General features: G+C 42.4%; 1 protein-coding gene across 1 annotated transcript in view; it reads left to right on the top strand.

Annotated features, from left to right (window-relative positions):
- kcnq3 (potassium voltage-gated channel, KQT-like subfamily, member 3) overlaps positions 1-16,122 on the top strand; it is a 139,064-nt gene extending 122,942 nt beyond the window's left edge. Inside the window, exons 10-15 of the mRNA XM_028593313.1 lie at positions 6,209-6,408; positions 8,697-8,802; positions 11,873-12,004; positions 12,096-12,191; positions 14,126-14,213; positions 14,966-16,122. Coding sequence (XP_028449114.1) covers positions 6,209-6,408; positions 8,697-8,802; positions 11,873-12,004; positions 12,096-12,191; positions 14,126-14,213; positions 14,966-15,649 — 1,306 coding nt within the window. The 3' untranslated portion in view covers positions 15,650-16,122. The remainder of the gene's footprint in view (positions 1-6,208; positions 6,409-8,696; positions 8,803-11,872; positions 12,005-12,095; positions 12,192-14,125; positions 14,214-14,965) is intronic.
- The last annotated feature ends 11,648 nt before the right edge of the window (positions 16,123-27,770 follow it).

Raw genomic sequence — 27,770 nt, 5'->3', positions numbered from 1 at the left:
TTCTTAATTCCATAACGAACCATAGATAAGTTATTATTTATTGATTGTTTACTTTTTTTTTTATTGTTTTTAACTATGCCTGCAAGGTAGGCAATCTCTGTATTGTGTGTGTGTGTGATTGTGTGTGATTTGTACTATACTATCTGCTGCACAACAAATTGCCCCATTGGGGGAAAATAAAGTAACTTGAACTTGAACTTTGTGTTTTAAACTCCGGTCGATTTATGAGGACTATGGTTAACTGCTCCTCAATAAAAATCCTCCTCCTGAACAATCTGTCCCCGTCACTTCAGAAATCATGGCTACGCCCCAGACTGCACATTTTTCACACAGTTAAGCAGTTGTCTTTTTTTTTTTTTTTCCAGAGGAACTTTAAACCCAGCCTCTCTCTGCCCTCCCCGTGTCGGGCTGTTGGACTCTCCCAGTCCTAACGTAGGCTCATTACATCGGAGCGTTCTGCACCGACGCCTCTTGGCCTCCGTTGAGCCGCCATGTTTAACAAGCTGGATTAAGTTACGGCTAAAAGCTACAGAGCAGCAACAACAGGAGCCCTGATACACCGGCTGATAGAGAGGGGGGGCAGTTCACTCAGACACTTAGGCAATAGTGTTTGTTTTGTAGGTGAAATTAAAGGGGTAGTTCACCCAAATGACCTAAACAAAACAAAAAAAGAAGTGATCTCAATCAGGGTCTGAAGTTAACTTTTTTGGCCACCAGCCACTGTGGCTCTTTCACAGGCTTTTTACTAGCCAATTTTTGATGATTCGTGGTCCTTAGTTGCTTCTAATTTTACGTTTTTAGTCTTGATTACAAAAGGATCCAACTTCTCGTTCTCTGACCCAAACACACAACAGCGGTGCTTGTTTTCCTACTGTGAATCAAATATCCCTCATATTCCATCGCATGTGCCGCATAATCAAGGATTTTTGCCCACAACAATCACAAAAAAACTTCACGGAGGTGATATTAAAAAAAAGAAAGTACCTTTTGACAGGTACCAGGGACCTTTTTATCACAATGGAAAACTAAAAAAGGCGAGTAGAGTCGAGCTGAGTCGAGCAGGTACCGTGTAGTGGAAAAACGCCAATAGATCTAATAACAGCAAAACAGAGGAAAGCTCAGAATCCATTACAGTAAGGTTGATAGTTACCGTTACCTTTAGTTAGTGCAGTTTGGGTTGAGTGTTTGGGTCTGAAACCAGACTGAAACTCATCAAGAATGTCATAACTGCTGGCTGGAAAGCATCTTGTTCAACAGTTTGGACAGGTCATGAAGGGTGAGATTTGAGATGAAGCATGGAGAGAATGGGAGAAGGAAAGAAAAAAGGCAGATAGATGAAGACATAGAGGTGGGGAAAGAACAAATATGTAGAGACACGGAAGGATGTAGAGAGGGCGAAACAGAACATGACGACAGAGAGAGAGAGGTAGAGCGAGTTTTAACGGGCTTGTAGGATCAGCGGCCGGGTAATTAGCAGTCTGACATTATCTTGTTGCTCTGAGCGAAGAGGTGGCTGACGGCCAGAAACTACAGCAGAGCTGCCAGGTGCAACGAGCGGGTGATAAGCCATTTATTCTGTGTGTGTGTGTGTGTGTGTGTGTGTGTGTGTGTGCACTGAGCGATATTAGACCTCATATCTGTGGTATTGTGTAGTTTATTCAACACAGCACTGAGAGAAAATTATAACCCATCTGACAGTCAATTTTGTGTGTATGTGTATGTGTGCGTGCACCAAGCGATATTAGACCTTTTATCTGTGGTATTGTGTATATTCTATTCAACACAATACCACAGAGTGTGTGTGTGTGTCTGTATGTGTGTTGAGCGAGGACAGTGTTTTGCAAGAATAGGTCAGTTAAGTCGGCCCGATCTTCCTCCACGAGTTAGTTTAGAATCTTTTTTTGCAGAATATACCAGAAAAATAGGAACACAAATGATCTATTGTAATGCAATATATATATATATATATATATATATATATATATATATATATATATATATATATATATACGTAATGCTGATGGTTCGACTCTGTGGTCAATTTCGAGTTTGTCATTAGTGGGAAGCTGAACGCTTGATTTACTCTTAAAGGATAAAACTGCTTTACGATTCTCTTTTTGTCAACAAATGTCATTAAAGACCAAAGCCAAAGAAAACAACAACAAGTTGCTCACTGTAGTATTTATCAAACAAACAGGAGGAAATATATGCATTTGCTTGGGATGAATCCATCAGCAGCAGCAGGACGGTGTGCAGTATGTGTGCTGGTTTTCAGTCAGCTGTAGTCAGTGACAAACTGGCCATCTGGAATTTGGGCAAATGGGCCACTACTATTTCTAGATTGTACTGTGGCGAGGTGCGTGGAAAGATCCATTCGGAAGGCAGAGTTACTAATTTCCAATCAATATTATTGACAAAAATGTTGGTGTGTTGCAAATGCCGTTTTTTGATCGCAGTCCGTCACTGGCTGTAGTCTTTGCGATGTGTTCTAGTGCGACTTTTTGGCCAAGACAAAGATGATGTGAGGCGACGCAGCAGTTGGCCTTAAAGAGGTTTCATGCTTCTTGCGTTGAGTGTGGTCGGGGCGGAGTTGTCGCCGCGAACTGATTGCATACTGTCATTGCGGTCGCAGCAGCAGTCAGGGAGGCTCAAAGAACAGACTTCTTCTCTTCTGTAGCCAGTCGTTGCAACACTGTGTCCGCGTTGTTATGAAATCTTATAGTGCCATATTTTAACGATCTAAGCACAGGTGCGTTTAGGGCGTGTCCAAATCCACTTTTGTGTGTCCATATTCGCGTTATTATCACAGAAGGGATCGTCCCGCTTCCCAGCATTGCGCGTTCTAGTGAGCTCGCCACCAGTTTCTCTTCAGTGACAACCGACAAGCAAAGAAAACCACCCTCCTTCAACCGCGATGGCTGCAGCTGATTGGACGAACGCATCACGTGAGGCTGTCTGCTCCCGGATTTCAAAACCGACCATGTCCAACGACCGTTGGAATCTCTTACTTTACGAAAATAGTTCACCGAAACGTGTTTCTGAAAACATTTTAAGCGAGAAATAGGGAGTTGATGCTGAATCTGTCTTCGTTTCAGAAGACAGATTTTCTCTTTTGAGAGGAGCCGAGCCGGCCACTCCTCATTTGCATGAAGGCTGGATTCAACTTTATGCAAATGAGGAGCCAGCAACTCGACGCCCCGCTTCTCCAAAGTCCCCGTGGAAATGTGGAAATGACGCGGACAATGGACACACGCCATTAGAGGTGCTCTGCGGTCAGATGGTCCTCAGACCCTCCGCGCACGCAAGAAGAATGAAACGTATTTACAGCCGCCTTTCGCGCGATAACGTGACATCAAAATGACGTAGATCTCGCTGGCGCGCCAGAATTTAAAGTGCGAGACCAGGGCAAGCTTTCCGAGCCAAGTGTGCCAATAGCAGCTGCATTCAGACTGGTACTTGATGCCAGGACGCTCTGCAAGTCTCTCTTACTGGGTTAAAAATAGTTCTTTTATGGTGAATGAAAGGCTTGATCTGACGAAGTAGGTCATCAAATTGTTGTGCAGACATTCTGAAGCATTCAAAGTGCTTCTCCTAGTCTGTCATCCTCATTTGTTTCACGAGGATATTGAACTCACCATATTTATGTCTGTTGTTATTCAACCGACCAGCATTCTACCTTCTTTTTCTTCGTTTCTTTGCAATCAGGCTCAAAAGCAGCTGTTCTTCCTCATCCATTGACTCCAATATCATCTCAGCCACTGTTGACATTGACGTCAATACTGCTGCTGCCAGTTCTGCCGTTGTTTACCTTTTTCTTCTTCTTCTAGTCTGTAGAAATAGCAGCGTCGGTAGCCTTTCCTCAGTTGCAATACCTCTGTTCAGAAGAAGACTGCAACTAGTGCCGCGACCACCAGGCGCCAGTATAAACAGTTAGGGCTCTCCCATGACGTCACACTGTCGCACCATAGGTCAGGAATGGCGAATATACTGCTCGCTTTAGTCGCCACTAGTTCTTTAACGTGGGGGTTGGTGTGTCTCAGCCTTGAGAGTTGACTAATTAGGAGTCAAGGTTTCAAGGTTTTCTAATCGCTATCAACAATTATTATAACATTGCACTTCACTTAAATTCAAATCTGAGAACTAAAAACATGATGACTAAACAATGCTCTGACGAGTCAGGAAATGATCAGTTAGAAAAAGGTTTTTTTGGAAGAGAAAACAAAGGTGAACAAGTCAAATTATGACCCAAACTGTCCGTTGTAAACATCCATCCCAGTTTAACAGAGGACCTTTCTACTTTGACCTACTGTACTTGCCATAGTTGTGCGCGCATTGTTTCCCACAGGAATGATGATTTATCACCAACATTTCAGGAGAACTCACTTTCAGCTCCAAAAAAAATGTGTTTAGATCATCTGGAGACGCTCATGTCTTCTGATCGTCTGATTGTCTCACGTTTCCCGGATGTTGCCAAATCTTGGCATTTACCTTGGTGAGAAGATGTTTTTATCATAACAGCTTGAAACGATCACACTATGAAAAGTTCTAATAAAAAGGATTAACCCTTTAATATTGTTGCTGCAGGTCTGTGCGGGTGTAGTAAACCAATATGTGTCTTGGGACGGCAGAGCTGTGGGAGATAAGGAGCATTATTTTTTTCCCCTTTTGTGTTTCCTCGTTTACAGAGAGCCACGGGATAATCACGTGCAATTTTCTGCTCTTTATCCGCTCGATAAGCCGTTAGAAAGAGATTCTCTCTTCCTTTAAAGCTTCCTATTCTGCAGCCTCTCAGCGCCATAATCTGCGGTCCCTATTCTGCATCGAGGCCACATAGAGGCTCATATTGTGTGTCTGCTGTGGGAGCAAAGTCGCTGAGAGCGCTCCACGTTTCAGAGGCCCAGCTCGGGCTGGCAGCGGCTCCGGTTACCCACGCCTCCCTACCTCTTCCAAGGCACACAGGAGTCTTATTTTACCCAGGGAGCTCTTGTCTTTGTGCTGCCAAATATTGTCAGCCGTTGGACAATGAAGGAGACCGATTCTCTCGCAGCTCTTTGAGGCTTCCTTATGCCAGGAGAGCAGCATTGTTACGGCGAGGCAGCAGACCGTAAACACTTTAACTCCTCCGTGAGAGGAAAGTCAGATCCAAGGAAAGTTGTTGCTGAGACTAGAACAGCGTGTCCTTTAGAAGATGCTGGCGTCGTTTGGTTTGTCCCCAGAATACCCCGAGAAATTGCAGGAGGACGCTCAACCCCTGGTGCGAACTTGCAGGTCAAAGGGCTTAGTTGGGTAGAAGTTTTGGGGATGTCTAGGTGGTTTCAGCAGGATTTCAATTCAATAGAGTAGGTGTAGACCACACTTTTTAAATTGGAAAGACCCAACAATTTCCCCTAAGGCTACGTTTTGGTTTTTAACCTGCAGCTTTCCTACTTCAAAGATCTTCGGCTGTAGAAAAACCTAAGAGTTAAGACTTTGGTCTTGTTTTTGTAGTTCTTATAATATCTATCAATAATAAGACACTTTTCAGACGTGCAAAGATCTCCCCAAAGCCATGGCTCTTTGACTCTTAATATTTTCATAATAAAACATTTATTCTCAACTAGAGATGGCCCGATACCTTTTTTTTGCTTCCCGATACCGATTCTGATACCTGAACTTGCGTATCGGCCGATACCGAGTACCGATCCGATACCAGTGTGTCATATATTTTGTGTTTTACCAGCTGTATACTACAATCTCTGTATGGATGTGATATTATTTCTATCTTTGTTGTCTGTCTGGCTGAGATTAAACTCTTTGTGAAACATGAACAAACACAAACAATGAATGCCCCAGAACTTTTATTCTCCAGTTTGATAGTCAGTTATAACGGAAAAAGAACATAAATACTAAAGAAAATCTACTTTAACGTAGATTTTCTTTAGGGTTTTATTACGTGGTATCAGATCGGTGCATAAACTCCACTACTTTGCGTTACCGATACCAGCGTTTTGAGGCAGACCATCTCTATTCTCAACATTGCCCAACAGGACACAAAGGTACAAGAAGTGACATTAAGTATTGGGGCCAAAAAAGTTAATAATTTTTTTGTATTTTAATAGAGAAGTTGGTCATTAGAAGAACTGTGTCATAAGAATTTGAACATTCAGTCCTATCATTACTCCCTCATCCTGCATACTGTATCTCCTTTCTCTCTTTTCTTTCATTCTAGCCAAAAACTGAGTTTACTTGAGCGTGTTCGCCTTCAGAATCCACGTCCGTCGGTCGGGACGGGCAGGAGGCTCACAGGTCAGGCCGACTCCATCGAGGAAAGTCCCTCCAAGGAGCCCAAACCTGCCGGCTTCAGTAACCGGGAACGCTTCCGCACTGCCTTCCGCATGAAGGCTTACACACTCCGCCAGAGCTCTGAAGGTATGAAAATAAAGTTTCCAAGAGCGGGCAGTGGGCACGGACCACACGGTCATCATCATATTACCTGTGTATGCTTTGCTCTTTGTTACTAGGGGTGTCCTTGAATAAGAATTTCTTTAGTCGAATCGGAATTGTCAAGTCTTGCCTATCGTCAATAGCCTGACAAGCCCAGACCCACATCCAGATGTTGGTGGTCTGGAAACTCCCCATTGGTAGGGCTCAATCCGAGGGGCGGGATAAACGGTTGTCTTTCAAATTCCCTCTGCACGCAATAGGATAGCGCTACAACCAGGCAGATCAACGCTAGTTGATGGATTCAACTTTTGCCGTATCTGGTCGGCAAAACTGTGAACACATCTTCCCTTTTTTAAGAATGACTTCAGTTTGTTCTTTTCTCCTCCAAGTCTTCCAGAGTCGCGGCCAAAGCCGATTCCAAACACTGCTGTTCTCCAGAAGCAGCAGCCATCTTCTTTGTTTTCAAGTAGCAGGAATTTCACGCTGAACCGCCACAACTCTGCCGTCATTATGTTAAGCCCCGCCCACCGACTCTATACACAATGTGATTGGCCCGATTAGAGTTTGGTTTTTCCAACTCGCAAGTAGGCCTGCACGATTCGGGGGAAAAATATGAATCACGATTTTTTAGCTTAGAATTGATATCATGATTCTCGGCCACGAAGTGTAATGTTTATTGCACACATAAACCATGACAAAACGAAACAAATTGGCAGTACCAAACATAGATTCTTTTTGGCACCTATAGCACAATGCACATCACAACAAGCCTGTAAACATAGAGGCTACATTGAGGAGAAGGGAGAGCATTGCAGCGCTTGGGAGCGCTTTAAAACCTATTTTATACAGTCTATGTTTAAAACTCACAGAAGAAAATAGTAGCGTTTGTGATGCAGTAGGCTCGTAAAATTAAATGAGAATCAAAGTCATTAAAAAAAATATTTTATATATCCAATACATTTTAATCAACAACAAAACAATCTAATTTATTTAAAAATTAAATCGTGAACAGGGTGAATCGAGATCGCAATTTTATAACGATTAATCGTGCAGGCCTACTCGCAAGCCAACGGGGAGTTGCTAGACTGACCCTAGGTGGCGTCTAGATTTCTAGGCTATATCGTCAACTGATCGTCGACTCATGTGGGTGGGGGTCGGGATGGGGGGGCGACCCTCGGTCACAGATCCTGGAAAGTGAAACTTAAATCTGTCATGTGGCGGTTGGATTTATTTAGCCACTTAAAAAACATTGCTAACATTGCAGGGAAAAGTTGCAGCGGTCTGAACCGGATAGCGCGGTATATGGTGGAGCGAACTAAAGAGTGACTGAAGAGAGCGAGCATCGTTAAAAGAAAGCTGTGAATCTGAGAACTTAAATGTTTTTGCTGTTTAGTCACTAGAAATGCAGCTGTAGCAAGTATGTATACATGCTACAAATAACATCCAGCTACTAAGAAAGCCTGAAAGTCAGAAGTTAGGACGGAAGTACAAAGAGTAGTTGTGCTATGAAGATGATTCACCGTCTCGTCGCGTTGCGAGTAGCTGCAAGTAGCTGCGAGTTTACACTCGTCTTGTCCAGAATCTTTGGTCTGGACTGGGCTTGAAGGCATTGCAAAGACTCAACTGTGAGACTGGCAGTCGAATCAGGCTCTTTCCATTGAAGCATACAATATTTGACTATTCAGGGTCCCTCCTCATTCTTGTAAATTAGGGCTGGGCAATATATAGATATTGTATCAATATCAATATATGAGGCTAGATCTCGTCTTACATTTTGGATGTCGTAATATCCTGATATGACACAAGTGTTGTCTTTTTTGGTTGTAAAGGCTGCATTACAGTAAAGTGATGTCATTTTCTGAACTTACCAGACTTTTCTTGCTGTTCTATTATTTGCCTTTACCCCACTTAGTTATTATATCAACATAACTGATGATTATTTATAAAAAATCTCATTGTGTGCATATTCTGTGAAAGCACCAATTGTCAACCCTACAATATCGCCACAATTTTGATATCGAGGAATTTGGTCAAAAATATGGGGATATTTCGTGGCACATACAGTATATTTAGAGGTTTATGCCTCGACGCAGAGATCCAGGGTTCTACTCCGACCTGTGACAATTGCCCCCCCCCCCTCGCTCCCCGTTCTCACCTGTCCTGTCCATTAAAGGCGGAAAAGCCCCCAAAAAAATCTCTAAAAAAAATAAATAAATAAAAGAAAATGATTTTTTTTTTTTCTTTCTTTGTAAATAATTATTTTATTTTGCCAGATTCTGGAGCCCTGGCAGAACCAGCCTTAGAGGACCGGGGCTTCCCCGCAGACATCCTCCTGGAGGAGATGATCCCCACACTGAAAGTGGTCATCAGGGCTGTCAGGTCATGTGACTTTCCCAATTTACACTTTATCATGCGACTACCTACTTTTTCATGTCGATCATGTGTAGGGCTGGGTTTCGAATTCAGTACTTTTTAGGCACAGACCAATTGCATCCTTAGTATCGAAAAAAGCCTCGTCAGTCAATACCAAATTTCAATATCTAAGGAGGAGTAAATATCATCAGCGTCTGTGAGCCAATAAGCATGCAGCGTGCTTCTAGCAAGATCTAATAATGTTGCTGATTGAGTATCACCTATGACACACCCACCAAATGAGAGAAAACATATCTGGAAGCCCCGGAAACCGCAGCAATATGTTTTGGGATAGAATGTGCCCCCGTTTACATTACATGTCATTTAGCTGACGCTTTTATCCAAAGCGACTTACAATTGTGATATATGTCATAGGCCACACACCTCTGTAGCAACTAGGGGTTAAGTGTCTTGCTCAGGGACACATTGGTTGATGTATCACAGTGGGAATCAAACCTGGGTCTCCCACACCAAAGGCATATGTCATATCCACTGTGCCACCACCACCCACTAATTAACATTAATCATGTGACATCTTACCCATGCTTATTGACCATGGCTACATTCCAGGTCGTTAAATTGCATCAACGTTTCCTTCACTTGCTTCCCTTCCTCGCGTCTTAGTCCATCCCACTGAGGAAGCACGGCAGAGTAATGTAAATCAGGCGAGGAGAGAGGAAACAAGGAAATGTGTTTTTAGTAGGATGAGACATCCTTTCCTCTGGTAAATCTGTCAGCTGTTTGGGCGGAGTTAGCAATGGCTATCGGCTGCACAGCTTCCGGGAAGGCTGCTCTCTGTATCCTCAATCATAGCTCCCTCAGAGATCCCTCCTCCATCCTCCATCCTAGCTCCTCGGGACAGGAATAAGAGCTTTGAGACGGCCTCCACGTTAGAAGGGCCAGAACGCATTCCGGTTCAAGTGAGAAGCAAGGAGATATCAAATGAGAGACTTGGGAAGCAGTCCCTATCATCACTTGCCAATAAGTTATAAGAGGCAGCCCAAAAGCGACAATTTTGCCCTGATAAAGTCCTTAAAGGAGAAATCCGGCACAAAATGAACCGGAAATGAACCTGTTGCACGGTGTTCGTCATTCGACTGTTAGTGACTGTACACTTACAAAGTTCTCAATGCTTCGGTTTACATGTAGAGACCCTCATGATGCTACCGTGGAAGTGTGGTGCTATTTTGAGCCTTGTTAGTGGTGTAGAAATACAGATTTCTTTTTACTTTACACGTGCCCCGACTACTAGCTAATTAGCGGTTTGCGCTAAAACTGGTCATATTCGATTAGCATGAAAACATGTCCGAGAGGTCGACTCGGTACACACGTGTCTAAACTCCTAGGTTCATTTTGTGCCGGATTTCTCCTTTATTCTCCTTTAATGGCGTATTTTAATGACTTCATAGCCAAGAAGATAGTAAAGGCTTCTTGAACTTTACCCTCTTCAGTGCCTAAGTTTTCTTTAACTTTTTTTTACATTTTATGATGGCGTGTGCGTTTGCTTGTGCAAAGTCGTAATAAAACGGCGTTGAGAGCTTTTTTCGTCCATGACCCTTAATTGAAAATGTAAGGTGGTTTTGTTTTAAAGGAGAGAAAGACACGTTTATGTGATGGGATTAGATGATGGGTATGGTGCTTACATGAAGTGGTGTTCTTTTATTGTAATTTGTTCTTGTAAAATGTAAAAACCAGAAAGCACTCAGAAACCTCTTAACAGCAGCTGAAAACCTTGTTTTTGCTGATCCGCAGGTTCCTTTTTCTTGCTGCAGTGATGTAGTACTTAACACTTTAAAATGCTACAGGCACAGTAAGATTGGTGCTCAATAAGTCTGGATGTTGGATGCAGCCTCAGGGGTAAGCATTGGAAACCAGAGAGCTTAGGCAGGAGAAAATCTATAGGCCACACAGCTGACATAATGCAGGAACTCAATCTAGTGTGAGGGCCTGTGAGATGAGTGATTAACCCTGTGAAAGTGCTGCTTCCTTCCACACCATTATTTCGGGTTTGAATGGGTCTGAATGGGATGCTCAGAACCGTCGGGTTTCAGTTTCAGGAACCAAGACTTTTCTGCCGAGCTTGTGCAGCAGCCGCTGACTCTCGGGTTCAAGTTCAGCTCAAAGTGGGAGTTCTGTGGGACAGTGAATCGCTGTGTGTACTAAAACAAACGCTGAAAAAAGTGCAAAAAAAGCGACCAAAACGTTGACCAAAATGTTTTAATTTTAAATTTTGACCCAGAAAAACAAAACGTTGCTTGTTGGTCGACGGGAAGACAACACAAGGGTTAATGTGTTGTCACAGAGACAATGCCATAGTTTACCAGGTTTGATCAAATGGATTCTGTCACTTTAAAGGTCCCATGGCATTAAAATGTCACTCACACACTATGAGGTTTCATCATCAACATCAATATGAGTTCCCCCAGCCTGCCTATGGTCCCCCAGTGGCTAGAAATGGTGATAGGTGTAAACCGAGCCCTGGGTATCCTGCTCTGCCTTTGAGAAAATGAAAACTCAGATGGGCCGATCTGGAATCTTCCCTTTATGACATCATAAGGGGAAAGGTTACCTCCCCTTTCTCTGCTTTGCCCACCCAAAGAATTTGGCCCACCCATGATACCACTAAGGCCTATATAAAAGAGACTTCAGATACAGTATTAGGGGACCAATAAGGCCTATATAAAAGAGACTTCAGATACAGTATTAGGGGACCACTAAGGTCTATATAAAAGAGACTTCAGATACAGTATTAGGGGACCACTAAGGTCTATATAAAAGAGACTTCAGATACAGTATTAGGGGACCACTAAGGTCTATATAAAAGAGACTTCAGATACAGTATTAGGGGACCACTAAGGTCTATATAAAAGAGACTTCAGATACAGTATTAGGGGACCACTAAGGTCTATATAAAAGAGACTTCAGATACAGTATTAGGGGACCACTAAGGTCTATATAAAAGCATCCAAAAAGCAGCATGCCATAGGACCTTTAATGTCCGAAACTGTTGAACTGAAACTCTTTCTTTGTCTCACAGGATCATGCAATTCCTCTTGAACAAGAAGCGGTTTAAGGAAACTCTGAGGCCTTACGATGTCAAAGACGTGATTGAGCAGTACTCTGCTGGACACCTGGACATGCTCTGTAGAATTAAATACCTCCAGACAAGGTCAGAAACTACACTACAGATGTCTGTAGTCTGTCGTAGTGAAGCACCTATCTTCTTCTTTCTGAGCTCATCCTGTTTCTCTTCCTTTAAGGATCGACATGATTCTTGCCCCTGGACCCCCCCTCACCCCCAAACAAAAGAAAACTCAGAAAACGCCTTTTACCTACCCGCCCAGTCAGTCACCCAGGTACAGCTACTCTGTTCCTAGAGAAAACATAATGACTAGACAATGTTGTAAGATTATTTTGCAATATTAGCCTGAAAAAGAAAGTTATTAACGAGTAACTTTGGTACACCTGGACTTTATTGTCACATTTCTGGTGTCTAAGTGACTAATGTAAACAACATTTTTTTAAGTTGGTGCAGTATTGAGCGAGAACACTGTAACCAGCATCGGCAAACCAAGCTGTAATGTAACCCTGCAGGACAAATGTTCAGCGCCAGTTAGTGTCCACTAAAAGTTCTGTTTTTGTTGTTGACAGACTCAGATTATTATTTTAAGTGTGTGACAACATTATGAAAGGATCCCTACAGAGATAGACCTTTTAGTTAAAGAGTAATATCCTTTTAGTTTAACATGAAATAGCCCCGAAATCACCATCACCAAACTCCACCAGACTCCATGTAAATAATCAGGACTTTTAGCGTGTATAGAGCCAGCATATCTCCACCAGACTCCATGTAAATAATCAGGACTTTTAGCGTGTATAGAGCCAGCATATCTCTACCAGACTCCATGTAAATAATCAGGACTTTTAGCGTGTATAGAGCCAGCATATCTCCACCAGACTCCATGTAAATAATCAGGACTTTTAGCGTGTATAGAGCCAGCATATCTCCACCAGACTCCAAGTAAATAATCAGGACTTTTAGCGTGTATAGAGCCAGCATATCTCCACCAGACTCCATGTAAATAATCAGGACTTTTAGCGTGTATAGAGCCAGCATATGTCCACCAGACTCCATGTAAATAATCAGGACTTTTAGCGTGTATAGAGCCAGCATATCTCCACCAGACTCCATGTAAATAATCAGGACTTTTAGCGTGTATAGAGCCAGGATATCTCCACCAGACTCCATGTAAATAATCAGGACTTTTAGCGTGTATAGAGCCAGCATATGTCCACCAGACTCCATGTAAATAATCAGGACTTTTAGCGTGTATAGAGCCAGCATATCTCCACCAGACTCCATGTAAATAATCAGGACTTTTAGCGTGTATAGAGCCAGGATATCTCCACCAGACTCCATGTAAATAATCAGGACTTTTAGCGTGTATAGAGCCAGCATATGTCCACCAGACTCCATGTAAATAATCAGGACTTTTAGCGTGTATAGAGCCAGCATATCTCCACCAGACTCCATGTAAATAATCAGGACTTTTAGCGTGTATAGAGCCAGCATATCTCTACCAGACTCCATGTAAATAATCAGGACTTTTAGCGTGTATAGAGCCAGCATATCTCCACCAGACTCCATGTAAATAATCAGGACTTTTAGCGTGTATAGAGCCAGCATATCTCCACCAGACTCCAAGTAAATAATCAGGACTTTTAGCGTGTATAGAGCCAGCATATCTCCACCAGACTCCAAGTAAATAATCAGGACTTTTAGCGTGTATAGAGCAGCATATCTCCACCAGACTCCATGTAAATAATCAGGACTTTTAGCGTGTATGGAGCCAGCATATTTCAACCAGACTCCATGTAAATAATGAAGAATATTTCAGGGCTGTTTCATGTTAAACTAAAAGGATCTTACTCTTTAACTAAAAGGTCTATCTCTGTAGGGTTCCTTTCCATGATGTTGTCAGACACTTAGAATAATAATCTGAGTCTGTCAGCGACAAAAAAAAACAACTTTTAGGACGGAAATTGAAGATGTTCAATTGCCCAATAATGTTTTATCTTTGTTTGGGCTCATTCTTCATACTGGACCAATTTCAAAGATTGTTGCTCCCATCAGTCACTTAGACACAAAAACATAGGAAAAATAGGGTCCAGGTTGAAAAAAAACTCTTTATTTCTAAAGCCGTTGCTTTGCGCAGGTGAATCTGTTGTTTATTTCCGCTCGAACAAATGTCTGTGCAGTCCACATCTACCCAGTGTCCCTGTGTTCCAGGCATGAGACCTACCTAGCCAAAGCTGCCTCCATGCCAGACGCCGAAGACCAAAGCATGATGGGTAGATTTGTCCGGGTGGAGAGACAGGTGAGGATCAGAAGTGCAAAACATCTCGTGAGATCATTAATCGTAGCTTCCAACATTTCAGGTGAAATATTTGTCTCTGAACCAAAAGAGACATGTAGGCATATCCGTCGCAAGTGTTTCTTTTCCTGGTTTTAAAGGCTGCATAACAGTAAAGTGCTGTACTTTTCTGAACTTACCAGACTGTTTTAACTCTTCTTTTATTTGCCTTTACCCACTTAGTTAATATATCCACATTACTGATGATTATTTATCTAAAATCTAAGGGTGAAGATATTTAGTTAAAGCACCAATTGTCAACCCTAGAATATTGCCGCAATATCGATATTAAGGTATTTGGTCAAGAATATCGTGATATCTGATTTTCTCCCTATCGCCTAGCCCTATTTGAAAGGCAAATACTGTCCGTAGAACTTGGTCACACCAGCATTTATTTTATACAATAAAGTCATCTGCAAGGCAATTTTGTGTAGTTTAATATATAATAAGGTAGCATGAAAAGAAAACACTCAAGTAAAGTACAAGTACCTCAACATTTGTCCTGAAGTACAGTACTGGAGTAAATGTAGCTCGATGGTGTCTTAAGCTCCCAACGTCGACTTCAAGGCACCTAATCCTAACAATAACCCTAACCATTGCCTATTCCTAGTACCTTCCAGGCAGCGCTGCCTGGAAGGCAACGTTCGGGGCTTAAAACACCAAACACCGTAAATGTACTTAGTTACATTCCACCGCTTACTGTGTCTCTGTCTCAGGTGGAGGACATGGAGAAGAAGTTGGACTTCCTGGTGGACATGCACATTCAGCACACGGAGCACCTGCAGGTGGACTCTGCCGGCGCCGCCCGCATGACCCTGGAGGCTTGCGACGCAACGGCCAACGGCGAGGTCCGCCGGGTTTTCTTCAACTACGCCGAGGCGTTCCCGCACATGGCGTACCAGATGGCCGTCAGCGGGAGGCGAGCAGCGAGCGCAGAGGGCGCCCGGTTGGCTGGTTGCCGCGTGCTATCAGACCATCAACCCGCGCCGACGTCACAGCTCCACCAACAACGGCGCCCGGCGGCCACTATCCCCACGTACACCGAGCGTCCCACGGTGTTGCCCATCAGCTCGCTGCAGGACTTGTCGGTGGGGCCGGGCAGGACCACGGGGGGTCGGGGGGGCGACTCGCCGCTCTCCCTGCTGTCGGTGAACCACGAGGAGCTGGAGCGCTCTCTGAGCGGGTTCAGCATCTCCGTGGAGCGGGAGGAAGGCGGGGACTTTTCCATCGGTGGGGCGGCGGCGGCTGGGGACGCCAGCTCCTCGAGACCCAGACCGAGCTACCTGGCGGAGGAGGAGACGGACACGGACACAGACCCGTTTACGCCCAGCGGCGGGCCCCTGCCGCTCTCCTCCACAGGGGAGGGCTTTGGCGACGCCGTGTGGAACATGCCGCCCTGAGAGGCGTTCGTGCATAAAAACCACAACTCCCGAGTTCAGAACCTTGAATCCAGCCCATGCCTCTAAAACCCCCAAATCAGTTTTTTGGGGTCGAAGCCACAGCCGTGGAACCACGAACCATTTTGGAGGAACGGTGGCTCTAATCCGCCTTTATGCTGCGGAGTTCGTGAGCGGCGACGTCAATGTGGGCCAACGCCGTTTTCAGGGGCCAACGCTGATCTCATTCACCGACTGCCGCCCAGACAGACAGCCATGGCATCTTCTCCTCCCCCCACCCCCGGGAAAACTAAACAAAAAAAGGGAAAACAGATAGTTTGTAAAGTGAAACTCTGTACAGCGCACTCTTCGTAAAAATTTAGCTAAAAGAAATACACATACTATATACACCCAAAAGCTTTATTGCTGCAAAGCCAACCGCACTGCATGTGACGCATGCGATTTCTAGTGTAGACACTGCAAAGTTCAGGATATCAGGAAACAGAAAAAGTGATTGAATGGATATACATATATATATATATATATATATATATATATATATATATATATATGTATATGTATATGTATATATATACTTGCTATGCCATTTTGTAACACTTATTTTTTTATATAAATACAGTTTCATGTTTTTTTTGCATGGTTTGCATGATAATGCACCATCTGAGGGGCGATAACAGAACCAAATGTCTCTGTTTCGTGTGTGTGTTTGTGTGTGTGTGTGTTTTTGTGTGTGTGTGTGTGTGTGTGTGTGCGTGCATTAGAGAGAGAGAGAGAGAAAGGAGGGACTTGGGTAACAAAACATTGGTTCGTTGCTGATAGTCGGGTTTCACCAATATTTATTTTGGGGGGGGGTCTTTTCTGACGTTGTGCTGTCAAAATCGTTCGAGGATCACTTCTGTCCAGAAAGCAGAATTTCTGATCCCCGTTAAACTTTGTCTTCACACCACTGTGCTCTTGAGCTGTATGTCACCCCTTTATGCATAGAAACTTTTACAGTTGGAAAAAAAAAGTTTTGAATTTGAAACACTAAATCTCTGCTGCTCGGTTGGCACATGACTTCAGGGATATAGACCGTCTGCACGTCTTTGATTTACAAAGGTTTCCGAACATCTTGACTGCTGAATTCAGTTCACCACGGCTTGAAAAGGACGAATCGATTAGTTGTCAACCATTAAATTAACCGCCAACTACTTTCATAATCGGTTTGAGTCATTGTTTTGTGGACAAAAGTTTATCTTCTCTGATTCCAGCTTGTTAAATGTGAATAATGTTCTAGTTTCTTCTCTCCTCTGGGACAGGAAACTGAATATCTTTGAGTTTCGGACAAAACAAGACCTTTGGGAATAATCCACAGATTATTCAACAATGAAAATAATAGTTGGTTGCGGCCCTAAAAAGGATCAAATGATTTGTATTATTAAAGCGAAAAAGGGACACTAACTTGAAAAGATGCAACTCCGTAGCCTGCTTTGTTTATCTAAATTTCTTCTCAACAATCGGACATTTTCTGTATGTAACTCGAATGTCCAGTTACGAACACAAACTTACGCTAAAAGCATCATCTCCACATACCGGAATGGACAGGAAGGACATGTAGGAATGCTAGCGAGCGATTGGCTGCGATTGGCCGACGTTTCTAATTGTACAGACGTGGAAACGAGACGAGCCTGAGCGCCACTTACTGCGACGAAAAAGAGCTTCACAGACGATCACATATAGGCCTAAACAGCGTCCACTGCTTTAGATTTAGGGCCACAGTGATACTGAATGTAATATCCGACAACCAACTATATCTGCACACATGGATTATTACTTATAGCATGTTAAAGCACCTTCAGAGTCAGGTGGTTTTTAAAGAGGGGCTTCCACATCGGGCTTCAATTGCAAGTTCAAATGCTTTTATGTATTTTATGCAACCTGCTTGGACTGCGATTCCTTCACTCGTTTTTGTGATTACTTTGTTAAAGTGAAAGCCAGAGGTTAGCAACAGGAAGTCAAACAGTTATTCGGCCAACAACGCAGCCCGTACATTCGTACATTTGGCGAGGAAAAGTTAAGCACTGTGATGTATATCGTATGTATTCAACATATTTTTTTGCCTGGAAATCCAGACCCAAATCTGAAAGATTAAGGGTCTGGCACTGAGTAATGAAAATGGCCCAACTCGAGGGGCGGCACCAAGCATGCATTTGAAAATCTCAATGCACGCAATTGGATAACACTACGACCAATCACAACCATACACATACATGCGTATCCAGTTTGGTGTTTTAAGCCCCCAACCAAGCCTTCAAGGCAGCGCTGCCTGGAAGCCACTAGGATTAGTCAATGGTTAGGGTTAAGGTTAGGGTTAGGTGCCTTGAAGACGACGGTCGCAGCGCTGCCTTCAAGGCTTGGTTGGGGGCTTAAAACACCACCGAGCGTCAAAAAGTGACGCCAATAGCGCGTCTAAATGTGTCGTTTAAGGACTGAGCGCGAGTCCTGAGAGTGTCAGAGTGTGGCGCCAAGAGTCCCGACCAATCGCGTCTACGTGTGACGCTTGAGACTTTTTGCGTCAGTAACCACCTCCGAAGGCGCCTGCCATTGGTCGCTGCTTGAACACGCGACCAATGGGAGCGTTTTTTCGGGGGAGGACAGTCTCTTGAAACAAGCCCTATGTGCCCAAATGTTGTTTGCAGCTCAGATTGAAGCCCGGTGTGGACGCACGCAGCCACAGTCAAATGAAACGATCAAAGGTGAACCAAAACCACTTCTTATTAGTATTATCTATTTATCTTATTCGTATTACAGTTATTTATCTTCCGCTACGGAAGCCCATTCAATTCTATATTATAAAGAGCAAACGATCTTGCAACGCGAACAGAAATTGTCACCACATATAGATCCAACACGAAGATATTATATCCCTGTAGATTTTCATTCATCGTGCCTCTGAAGCGAGGAACATCGCCGAGAATGACGCTACATTCGTCATTCTGTATTTAGTGTTTCAGTGCCACTTCATCTCACCACGCACCAAACGCACTACACAGGATTAATGAATGTCAACTCTTTCCTTCTGTAGTGATTTTTTTTTTTTAAACTAGCACATGGTACATTCTTGGTACAAAATGCTGTTTTGTAGCTCTTGTGATGCTTTAGGCTCATTCTCTGAATTTAAACTCAACGTGATATCAGCTGCACAGAGATGTAAAGGTTGCAATGATTCACTTGTGGTTGAACTTTTCTTTCTTTCTTTTTGTATCGACTTAAAGTTGAACTGTTGTTTCCATTCGCAGTGGAGCTGCTCCGTGTTTGTTGAAGTTTCATATCAGAAAGAACTCACTCTCTGGTTTTTTGGGGTTGAAATGTCACATCGCTTCCATTCAAAATTTAAACTCTTATTGCTTCCTTTCTAAATGAACATTTACAGGCCTGTTTCAATTTCAAAACATCCCTGGAAATAACTTTATAACAGCATTTGTACAGTTGCATTTACACGGCAAATTCAATTTAACATTATTGTCTTCCAAGACACGAAGATAATAGAGGATGGATACCCAAACCGAGCCCATCGGTACCAAACGGGCCGGGCCGGGTTCGGACAGACATTTAAAAATTATGTTCGGGGTCGGGTTGGGCTCGGTTACATCAGCGCCATAAGGCATTGAACATTTTAAATTTAAAAAAGGTTATTATGTAGGTGCGCGCCTGTGTTAACGTGGGCTTGTTGCCCCGTGTGCGCTGATGCACTCATCTGTTGACATTTCCGAAATGCCTTCCTACAGTTGCTTAATTAAAGCGGGATTTCCACACAAACAAACATATGTGTCATTAGTATGAGAAAAAAATGAGATTTTAACTGGGTCGGTAAATATCTCAATGCCTGTCGGGCTCGGCCGGGCTCGGACAGAAAAATGCGGCCCGATCCGCACTCTAGAAGATACACTGGGTAAAAGTGATGCTAGCAAAGACAGTTGACGTTGAAATAGAAATATATTGCAGATTATAATGTATTACTTGCATGAACCTAAAGTTATTCTTCTCAGGAATTGAAAAGCGTTTGATTAATCCATGTACAGAGAACAACAGCACAAAAAGGATACTGGGTCTCCTGTCATTTGTTTTGCTGCCCTAAAATATTCTTTTTGGTCAAAACGTGAAAATAATCTTTTAATTGTGTAATTCCCTTTTCGAGGTTCTTATTTGATTGACAAAGATCTGACTCATTGTTTTTGGTTCATGCCACTGAAACTCATGTCTGAATATGACCTCCAATAATGGAAACTGAGACGGGGAAATTATCTGACATTTTGGCCGGGGGAAACAAGATTAAACATGAGACTACTCACTGTGGACACTATCACCAACTACGTTTACATGTACATAATATTCTGTTTTTTGCCCTTAGTCCGAAAAAGACAATATTCTGACTAGGCTGGGTACATGGCTAATAGATAAGATAAGATATACTTTATTGTCCATGTAGGGAAGTTTGTTTTGGACTCTGTCCATTCCGCAGCTTTACAAAGACAACAGAAAATACAGAAAATAAGCATCTCTCAACACATACTCTCATGCAACACAAAACATGCTCATATACATTAGGTACCTATATACTGTAGTAAGCACATTAACTCCTTCTTTCAGTGGCAGTTTTTAATTTAACAACCCTGTCGGCTGCATTATCCGCAATAAGCATAGCACAGCCCTTGCACAATGAGATATTGCACAACCAACATATTGCCCAACCCCAATATCCTATGTATTGCACAATAATGAAAGTGAATATTCAACTAATATTCTTGTTTACATGCAGCCGTGCAAAATAAGATGTTCCAGCGGTGGAGGACTTGTTGGACCGTGTGAACACAGCGTCCCTCTTTCATTCCTTCAGCCACCTTCTTGAAAAGGTCCGCTCAGATCCAGAAACCAGTTGATATCTAAGTCTTTGATGATGTTTAATAGTAGTTGTGTTTCTCCTTCTTATCGGGTCTGCAGCCCTGGAAACTGTTGGCTGGTTGGTTTGTGTACAGCAACCATAGCAACGCACAGAGCTGACCATAAGCCGTAAACAGGCAAGAGGCCGTAAACTGTATCAAATTCGGAATATTGTCATATTCGGAATAATAGTGGAATATTGGTGTGCATGTAAACGTACTCAATGACTTGTTAATGCAAGTGTTTTTTGCAGTGGGCACAAACTCATTCCCTCAATGTTTCAAATAGACTGCTAGCATTACTTTTTACAGTGTTAACATGATTCCAATTTCCTTTCCTGTCCAGAAGGATTTTGTGAAATGTGTAATTTTCTCGTGAAGGCTTTGTACTTTTTGTGACCACGCGTTACTCCAAGTTCTGCTCCGCAAACTTTCTCCAGTGACGTCTTTATCAAACATCGGGCCAGAAATCCACTTGTTTCCAGTAGGGCTGGGTTCAAATAATCCATTCTCCAATTCAAAATTTAGAATCAGAATACTTTACCGATCCCCACAGGGAAACTGTTTAGTTGCAGTTGCTTAAGGTAAAAGTGAGAGTAACAAAAGAGCGAGTCAATAAGTGTATAAAGTTACATTAAGTGACATAGCTACAGTAAGAAATAAATACGATAAGTAGACGTTAAGTGAGATTAGGTTCAAAAGATTGTTTCCAAAAACAATGGATTGTATAAATTCTATCGTGGTACAGTGTCAACATAAATAAATACGGTGTGAAAATGGATCTTTGTTTGAATGATCTGATATTGATTAATAAAATCCAGAAGTCAATCTTTATATATCCTCCTTTTCACCATGGATGGATAAGTAAAAAGTACTTTGAACTAACTTTTTGGGGGTCAGTTCCTAATGTAAACCTGGTGCATTATAAAACATATCCGAGGGTTGCTTCTTGCTTGTACAATTTACAGCAGAAGTTCCCTAAGAATCTCTTTTATATTCAAGATAAATTGGTATTGTAGATTTCCCTTACATAATTGATATTGCATTGAATCAGAAATGTAATCCAATTGGGACCTTGAATTGTGAATTGGAATCAAATTAATTTGGAAAATCATTGGCGATACTCAGTCCTAGTTAAAGCACATTATCTGCCTTTTCAACATGGATGGATGAGTAGAGAGTACTTTGAACAAACTTTTTGGGGGTCAGATCTTGATGTCAACATTAACCTGGTGCATTATAAAACATATTTCAGGGTGGCATCTTGCTTGTACAATTTTTGTTACAAGCGCCGTCTTCTGTTCCTTTTTTAGATAAAAAGCCGTTTCAAACAACCGGTGTTCATCCGTAGCCATCTTGCAATGTATACTAATGACTCGCTGAGCAAATTCAAATTGTGCTCTCGCGAGAACTCTGGATTTCCAGGGTACCTAACCTAATTGTCGAGATCTGAAATGTCAACGATTCAGGACCTTGTAAATTGGAATCAAATAGGGAAATAATTGGCGATACCCAGCCCTAATTTAAGCACATTAAGTACCAATGTTTTTTGTTTTTTTTACATTTGGACTCCGATGCCCCCCTCTCTTTAGACTTTGGTTCGGCCATTTTTGACCTAGTTCTCTTGACTTTTGTTATAACTTTCTATGCGTGCACATGACTCTGCTGTCTCATGCCCGTCTATGTGTATTAGGATGAACTGTCACGCGCTTTGAATTTACATAGACAGTGGGTTTCATCATTTTAACAACACAGCCAACAATTCTGCTGTTTAAGAACTACGTGGTGAGTCTGATGTAGACTTAACTAAGGTCTTTTCTCAAGAACAACGTTGTAAGAAACGTAAATATTGGTGAATGAGGCTCACTGTGAGTAATCAATGTCTACATAAATATACTGAAATCCGATAAAGTAGAGAATACTGAAGCCCCTAATCTCACATTTTTTGTTTCAATGAAACTGTGTTCTGTTGCGTTTTGGGAACACTATTAGCCTGGTTGACACCTGGTTGACCCACTCTCAGTTACAACTGAGAGTGGGTCTGGGGAAGGTTCATTCACAGCCCATTTCCAAAGGGGGCGTCACCCACGGACGCCGCTCAAATGCCTCTGGGCGCAACTGGATAGTCCTTCAGCCAATCAGACCAACCAACCAATGGGTGACGTAGCAGCGACAGCGGCATCAACGGGTTGCTGCGCTTCAGTAGCCGTCATGTTGAATGTAAACAAAAAGCTGCTCGCCATTGCTGCGCTATCGTCATTGTGTAAAGCCCGCCTCAACGGTTGTGATTGGTGCCTCGATTTTGGAAAAATTGGAAATGGTCTTGAGTGGGCTCTTGGCCAGACGGACTTGCAGAGCAAATCTCAAATTTGCCGGAAGTTCATCAGGGTTTTCCCAGGCTAGGACACTATAGAAAAATCAGGGAGTGTATCTTCAATTTTAAGACAGTTTAACAAAAATGAAGTTGATTTCACAGAGGAAACTGGTTCAAAGTTGCAGTTGTTGTAGCAGCCGTTCACCCCTTTTTATCCTTCAGCAGTCTTGCAGGAAATTCTCTTCTGAATGTAGAAACTAACCCCTAATACCCGCAGCATGGGAAAATAACATACAAAAGGCTTCAAATTCACATTTCACTCGATGGATTGAATCCAAATCCTTCCCCTGTTTTTTAAAGCCATAAGATGGTCCTTATATGGAGCATGTCTATGTATTTAAAACAAGTGTTTTCCAATACATTTGTGCCCTCTCCCATGTGTACTTCCATGTGTGTGTCACTGTCATTTATGTTCTTCAACTCTCTGCGTGAACTCGTCTGTACGTGCATCGATTCTGAATGAAAAGGAGCACTTTATGGCACCTTTGTAGTCGAGACGGCAATAGTGCTTGCTGCAATTATTCTGTTAAGTAATGCTGTACTACATACCAAGCAATGCACTGATCCACACATTCTACATAACCACGTCATTTTATGGACATCTTAATTGCTACGAATTATTTGTGCCTTGGCCTTTTACAGTACAGTTCTTTTCAGTGTTATTTTCATTTTTTGGTCATGCTTTTCTTGCCGTGGCTGTCACCGTGCAGCACAAAGCGGTTGTAATATCCATGTGGGAGGCTGCATTTACACAGACGGGGAAAAAATAACTTTGTGCTAAGCTAGGCTAAACATGTCCTAGACCTATCTCTGTACTGCACTGATATCCAAACTCTCATCTGACTCTGGGTAAGAAGACAAAGCCGGATATTTCCAGAAATGCACGTAAGCTACCTTAACCCTCTGAGATCTGAGGGCATTTTCACACATCTTCTTAAATTTACCTTTTTATGGTATTTGCATATAACTGATCCCTGTGTGTTTCACATCAAAATGTTCAGAACAAACTCAGCTTTCCGTATAGTGAGACCCAATTTTTTTCTAGAGCGATGCGTAAAGAGATACTTTGGAGCTAAAGCTGAAACATTGAAGTTGGCTTTTTGAAATTCCTCAAATCTCTTTTGAAAACAAACTTTAACTTATGATGTGTTGTACGAATTGTTTCGGTGCTTGAACTGAGCCTACCAAAGTCTTAGTTTCACAAAGTAGTGTAATATAGGATTAAATAGTAGCCTGACGTGGTCATACTCAGATTCTAGTCAGAATGTGACCTTGAATGTTGTGGGCGGGGCTAAGTTCGGCTGGCATCCAGGCTAATCAAATAGTAAATAAATGTCTGAAATAAAATTTTGTAATATTGCCTTTTGAGTAGGAGTGTTGTCTAATATTGTTTAGACGCGCCATACCGTCTTTCGTTCTCAGAGCGTTAAAGTTATTTGTCACAAAGTGCCAACTAAAAAGGCTTTGGTTGTAAATCTCTGCCGGAGATCCATCGGGGAACTTGGCTGTGGGCAAAGTAGTCCATCTGTGTAGAAGACATTGCATATCTTGAAAAGCCTGCCATGGTGAGTCTGTAGATCCATTCACAGTCAAACCTAAAGTCGGTTACAAAATGTTAGCTGACTTCAGTAACTAGTCCGCTGTCTCATTTAGCAAGAAACAACATTGTTGGCAGGACTTCCCATTGATATAAAGGCCCATTATTCCAAAACTCCAGTATTAAAATGTCTTTTTAGACCAAAAGCCTATAGTCCAACTGCGGATATCCCCAAAAAGAAAAGCACAATGCTCCAAAGGACCATTGCCTCCGAAATCCACACTTAGGATTTAAAGTTCAGTGACTTACTACTTTCCAGACTCCATTACCTTTTTCTCAATTTAACGGGTAACATATAAATAATAAGTTAAATAAGAAAATTGGGATTTTGTGTTGGGGATGATGGGGGCCAGGCTATGGGCTCTCAAGAAAGCTCCAGGATTTCCATATACCCACTTGGAAATGCACAATGACACGTAACAACATACTTTTCATTATATTTTTGATATATTTTGAATTGTCATGTGGTTTATTTCGCTAAATAAAGGTATTTCCACAGAAGTCTTTGACGCTCAAACTTTCCCCTGGGGAGGACACCCAGATGTCACTAAACACTAAAATACATTAGACTACACCACTGGATTAATGGGTCACCGGACTAATGGCATGGCACCAATTTTTAGTCGATTGTCAGTTTCCTGTCATATCTAAACCAGAGAATGTAACGGTCGCGGTTTTTAAACAAATTAACGTTGTGAAACGGTCGCAGATCGGTTAGGTTTAGAAATCCAAACTATTTATATAGTTATGAAAACAATCGATTAAAAAAAAAAACGTGGTTTGGGTACAAATCAAATTTTCAAACGGGACATGAACCCCCGGTCTCCTGGGTGAAAATCCTGTGTTTTTCTTTGACCTATCTAACACGCGTAACTGCGTCCTAAGGCTGAATTTGCCGGTCTAACCCCTAATTTCCACCGGCCACGTCTGCCATTTAAGTCAATGCTCGATATTTCAACACAGCGCGTCCCAGAAGCGTGCGTGAAGCGACTCTCCGGTCCGCTAAATATATACGCGCCAGGTCTATTTTCACAGGCGCTGCGGGGCGTTCTATGGACATTTTCTGTTAAAATATACATAGTCATACAAATGTTAATACACAGATATTTCTTAGAGTGTACACCAGTAGGACCTGTAGACCAGCTATGGGGCATCTTATAGACGACAGGGTTGTTTTCACAGAAAGATGTGAGAGGAAATTTGAAGAGAAGGATGTTAAAAATCATATGTGCTGTTGTTGTGTAAATGCAGCCATCACACTTTGAGAAAGAAAAGAAAATGCCTTTCCGAACGTAGAACGTAGAGATTGGATGTTACGGACTGCTTTGTGTGAGTTAACTGACCTTTTGATGTTATAAGTTTTTATTTAAGGGAAGTTTGGACAACTTTACACTAGTGGCCTTCAGAGCTCTGCATCATTTTCTCATTACAGTTTGAAAAAAGAATAAAAAAAATAAAAAACTTGCCATTTTTATTCTGTATTAGAACACTGAATATTTTGTTTTGATGATATAATATGCAAATGTATTCTTACTTGATTTTTTAATTTTTTGTCTTTTCAATTGCACCAGTTATTAATAAAGTATTGAACTGAAAATTGTATGACTTTGCATCATGTGTGATACCTAAAGACAAACTTTTAATTATTAGTTTAAGGCATCAACAACCGCTAAATTAGCCTGGCTCCGCCCTCCTACATACTTCTGCTTAATTTTCATTTTCCTTCAGTACTCAGTCTGGGTTTGCGGTATATTTGTGGGTTTTCTCCAGCCAATCTTAACCGGTCCAATCAGTGAACAGAGGGAGTGGCTGAGAACGATGACGTTGAGGTTGTGCGCTAGTTTGAGCTGTAGTTCCTTAATGGCGTCGGAGAAGGATGTGAGCGAAGCCATTTGAATATCCAGAAGTTAAACCCCGAGCAAGACCAGTCTTTGCTGAGTTGTGTTGGTGGCCATGGTGTCGTGGTCCTCCTCCCCACTGGGTTCGGGAAACGTTTGATTTTCCAGCTCGCTCCGTTAGTGGTGAAGGAGTTGGCTAAGGCTAACAATGGCAATGCTAAGCCGATAGTTGTTGTCGTCTCCCCTCTTGTTAGCCTGGTTCTACCAGACAGTACGTAGGAGGGCGGAGCCAGACTACCAGAGTGGCTCTGGACAGATCCAATAGTTTTAAACTTCAACAGAGTACCCACCTTCAATGGAGAGTGGCCAGACTCTCTGGACAAATGAAATGGACCAGAGTCTGGTAGGACCAGGCTAGTGTACCAGAGTCTGGTAGGACCAGGCTAATGGACCAGAGTCTGGTAGGACCAGGCTAATGTACCAGAGTCTGGTAGGACCAGGCTAGTGTACCAGAGACTGGTAGGACCAGGCTAATGTACCAGAGTCTGGTAGGACCAGGCTAGTGTACCAGAGACTGGTAGGACCAGGCTAATGGACCAGATTCTGGTAGGACCAGGCTAATGTACCAGAGTCTGGTAGGACCAAGCTAGTGTACCAGAGTCTGGTAGGACCAGGCTAGTGTACCAGAGTCTGGTAGGACCAGGCTAGTGTACCAGAGTCTGGTAGGACCAGGCTAAATAGCCTTTAGTATTGGTTTTGTTCAATCAAACACTTATTTTATTTAGTATTTTTTTCCTCAAATGGATGCTTCTTCGTTTTACCCGTGTTAGTTTTTTAGTTGTGATCACAGTAAAAAGGTTTTCGAGAAAATCATTTTATCAAATGAGGGTTAAACCTCAAACCGAACATCACAAGAAAGAAAATTAATCAATTTAGTCCGGGATATGCCATGGCTTTGAAACGTATTTTGAATTAAAGACGTCATAATTTCCCAAACCTACAGCAGCCATAACTACAGACGTTCAGGTTTTACATTACATTTCATTTAGCTGACGCTTTTATTCAAAGTGACTTCCATTCACTTTGATTTTCATTCATTCTGATTGCGCAGCATCGCGAGCAATTCAGGGGTTTAGTGTCTTGCCCAGAGACACTTCAACATGGGTCTGGAGGGCCAGGGATTTAACCACCTGCTACACCTGAGCCACCGGTGCCCTGATCCCCTTACAGGTCATTCATACCCAGAAAAGTGATCCGGCGATTTGCCGCAGGACGTCCTGTTGTGTTCTCAAACCCCCCAACAAAGCACAAGCAGACTTTATATTTCACAATTACTGTTTTTCCGTCCGATTGTTTATAGATTTAAATGTTTCCGTTTACATATACACAATACATA

The sequence above is a fragment of the Perca flavescens genome, chromosome 12 (genome assembly GCF_004354835.1).
Source record: "Perca flavescens isolate YP-PL-M2 chromosome 12, PFLA_1.0, whole genome shotgun sequence".
Lineage (NCBI taxonomy): Eukaryota > Metazoa > Chordata > Actinopteri > Perciformes > Percidae > Perca > Perca flavescens.
Note: the sequence above shows the minus strand (reverse complement) of the source record. Positions and strands in the feature narration are given on the sequence as shown.